The sequence below is a fragment of the Rhagoletis pomonella genome, unplaced genomic scaffold (assembly GCF_013731165.1).
Source record: "Rhagoletis pomonella isolate Grant_MI unplaced genomic scaffold, Rhpom_1.0 Rhpom_scaffold_00009, whole genome shotgun sequence".
Taxonomy (NCBI): domain Eukaryota; kingdom Metazoa; phylum Arthropoda; class Insecta; order Diptera; family Tephritidae; genus Rhagoletis; species Rhagoletis pomonella.
In genome coordinates, this window is record NW_023458563.1 from 13,472,922 (window position 1) to 13,475,002 (window position 2,081).

Consider the following 2,081-nt stretch of genomic DNA (forward strand, 5'->3'; position numbering starts at 1 on the left):
GAAGTGTTTCTTCAGGTGGTGCCTCGACAGGTTGATGTGGTTGAGATGATGATTGCGATGAGTGATTTGTGACCGCATCTGGAGTCTGATGTGACGATAATGAATGATTCTGAGCTCTTCCCATTTGTTCGCTAACTGGACCTCCCGCTAGCATTCCTGTTGCTTTAGAAGAATCTTCCGGCGTATCGTCGATTGATACTCTTGATCTTCGCATTTGGTCGATATGTCTCGTCCATTTTCGACGTCTGACACTATAATGCAAATCGCCTTTATTTGCCTCAACTACTCCAAATTTCCATTTGGGCTTTGACAGGTAATCGCGTACTGCTACTCTTTCCCCTATGTCAATCCTCTTTGTTGGTAGTGTCTTACCGAATTCCGCTTGACCATTTTGCGGCAAAAGTAAATCCAAACGTGTTTGTATTTGCCGCCCTAGCATAAGCATCGATGGCGATTTGTTAGTTACTGGGTGAATGGTTCGCCTGTAAGCTATAAGTATCTTTGAAAGCTCGCTTTTCAGCGATTCTGGTGTGCAATTTGCTGCGATAAGTTATTCTTAATCGTTTGTACATAACGTTCTGCTTGACCGTTTGTTGCTGGGTGATACGGTGCTCCTTGCTTATGGATGACTCCATTTTCCTTCAAAAATTTTTGAAATTCGGTCGAGTTGAACTGTCTTCCGTGATCACTTACCAAGACATTTGGTACACCAAACTGCGCAAATATCTCACGACATTTTTCAACCGTTGTTTCGGTGGAAGTTAAATGAACTTCCGGCCATTTGCTAAATGCGTCAATTAAAATAAACAAATATTTACCCATTACCGGACCGGCATAATCTATGTGTACTCGTTCAAAAACTTTTCCGGGTGTTTTCCAACTGTGTACTGGCATTGTTCTTTTAGGGTCTGGTCGGGTGACTTGGCATGCAATGCACTTTTGCACCACATTCTCGATGTCCTTATGCATTTGATACCACCATACGTAGGCTCTGGCCAAACTTTTGATTCTGACCACACCGAAATGAGCCGTGTGCAATTCGTCCAGTACTCTTTGTCGTAGATTATTTGGAATGTATACGCGCACTCCCCTCAGTATACAGTCATTATGTAAAGTAAATTCGTGTTGTTCGATGCCAAATCGATCTTTTGCCTCGCACTTTCTGCCATACTTCAAACCCTCATAAAGTCGTCTTATTGTTTCGTCCGCTGTCGTTTCACGCTGAAGTTCCGCTACCGTTACCGGCAAATTTTCGAACAACTCTTCTTCCACCACATAAACTTCTTCCACCTGTTCGTATGTGGCTGCATTGGGTAAGCGCGAAAGAGCATCTGCGTTCCCATTCTCTTTCGAACGCTTGCATTTGATTTTGTAGTCAAACTGTTCCAAATATAACGCGCATACGAGTTGCTGAGTTTATCGGTATGCCTCTACCAGGTGAAAATATTTGTGATATCGCCCGATTATCTGTAACGAGCGTAAATTGTCTTCCATATAAATATTGGTAAAACTTACGTATTCCGAAAATAATTGCGTATGCCTCTTTGTCGAGCTGCGAATAGCGTTGTTGCACTTTGCTTAAAGTCTGTGACGCGAACTGAATCGGTCTCTCAGTGCCATCTTCATACATGTGGCTAAGGATCGCCCCTACCCCGATTGGGCTAGCATCCACAGCTAACGTGATCGGCAACTTTGAATCGTAGTGGGCAAGAATTACGTTTGATTGCATTTGCTTTTTTATTTCCTCGAACGCCACTTTGCACTTTTTGTCGAATGACCAAGTCACTTTGTCTTGCAGCAATCTATTGCTCGGGTGAACTATGTCGCTTAAGTTTTTAACGAATCTGCCATAATAGTTCACGAGCCCCATGTATGCACGAACTTCTTCACGGTTTGTTGGACCTTGTAGCGGCAGCGCTTGCCTAAGAGGAAGTGTGGCAGATACATGCATTCATGTATATACGGCGGCCATGATGTTTCTGAGGCATTGGCAACATTGTAGCGGAAGCAGTGGAATTCAGGTAGTGGACAACGTGTAGCGCAGTGTGAGGGTGTGCGTGTGAATAGGTGTCCTCACGAAG

General features: G+C 43.9%; 1 protein-coding gene across 1 annotated transcript; it reads right to left on the reverse strand.

Moving 5' to 3' along the window:
• Positions 1-451, reverse strand: LOC118745579 (the record flags this gene model as incomplete). Its single annotated transcript, XM_036479068.1, is given in 1 exon segment — positions 1-451. A coding segment is annotated over 1 exon segment (445 nt), but the record flags the coding sequence as incomplete, so codon positions are not given.
• Positions 452-2,081: the final 1,630 nt, after the last annotated feature.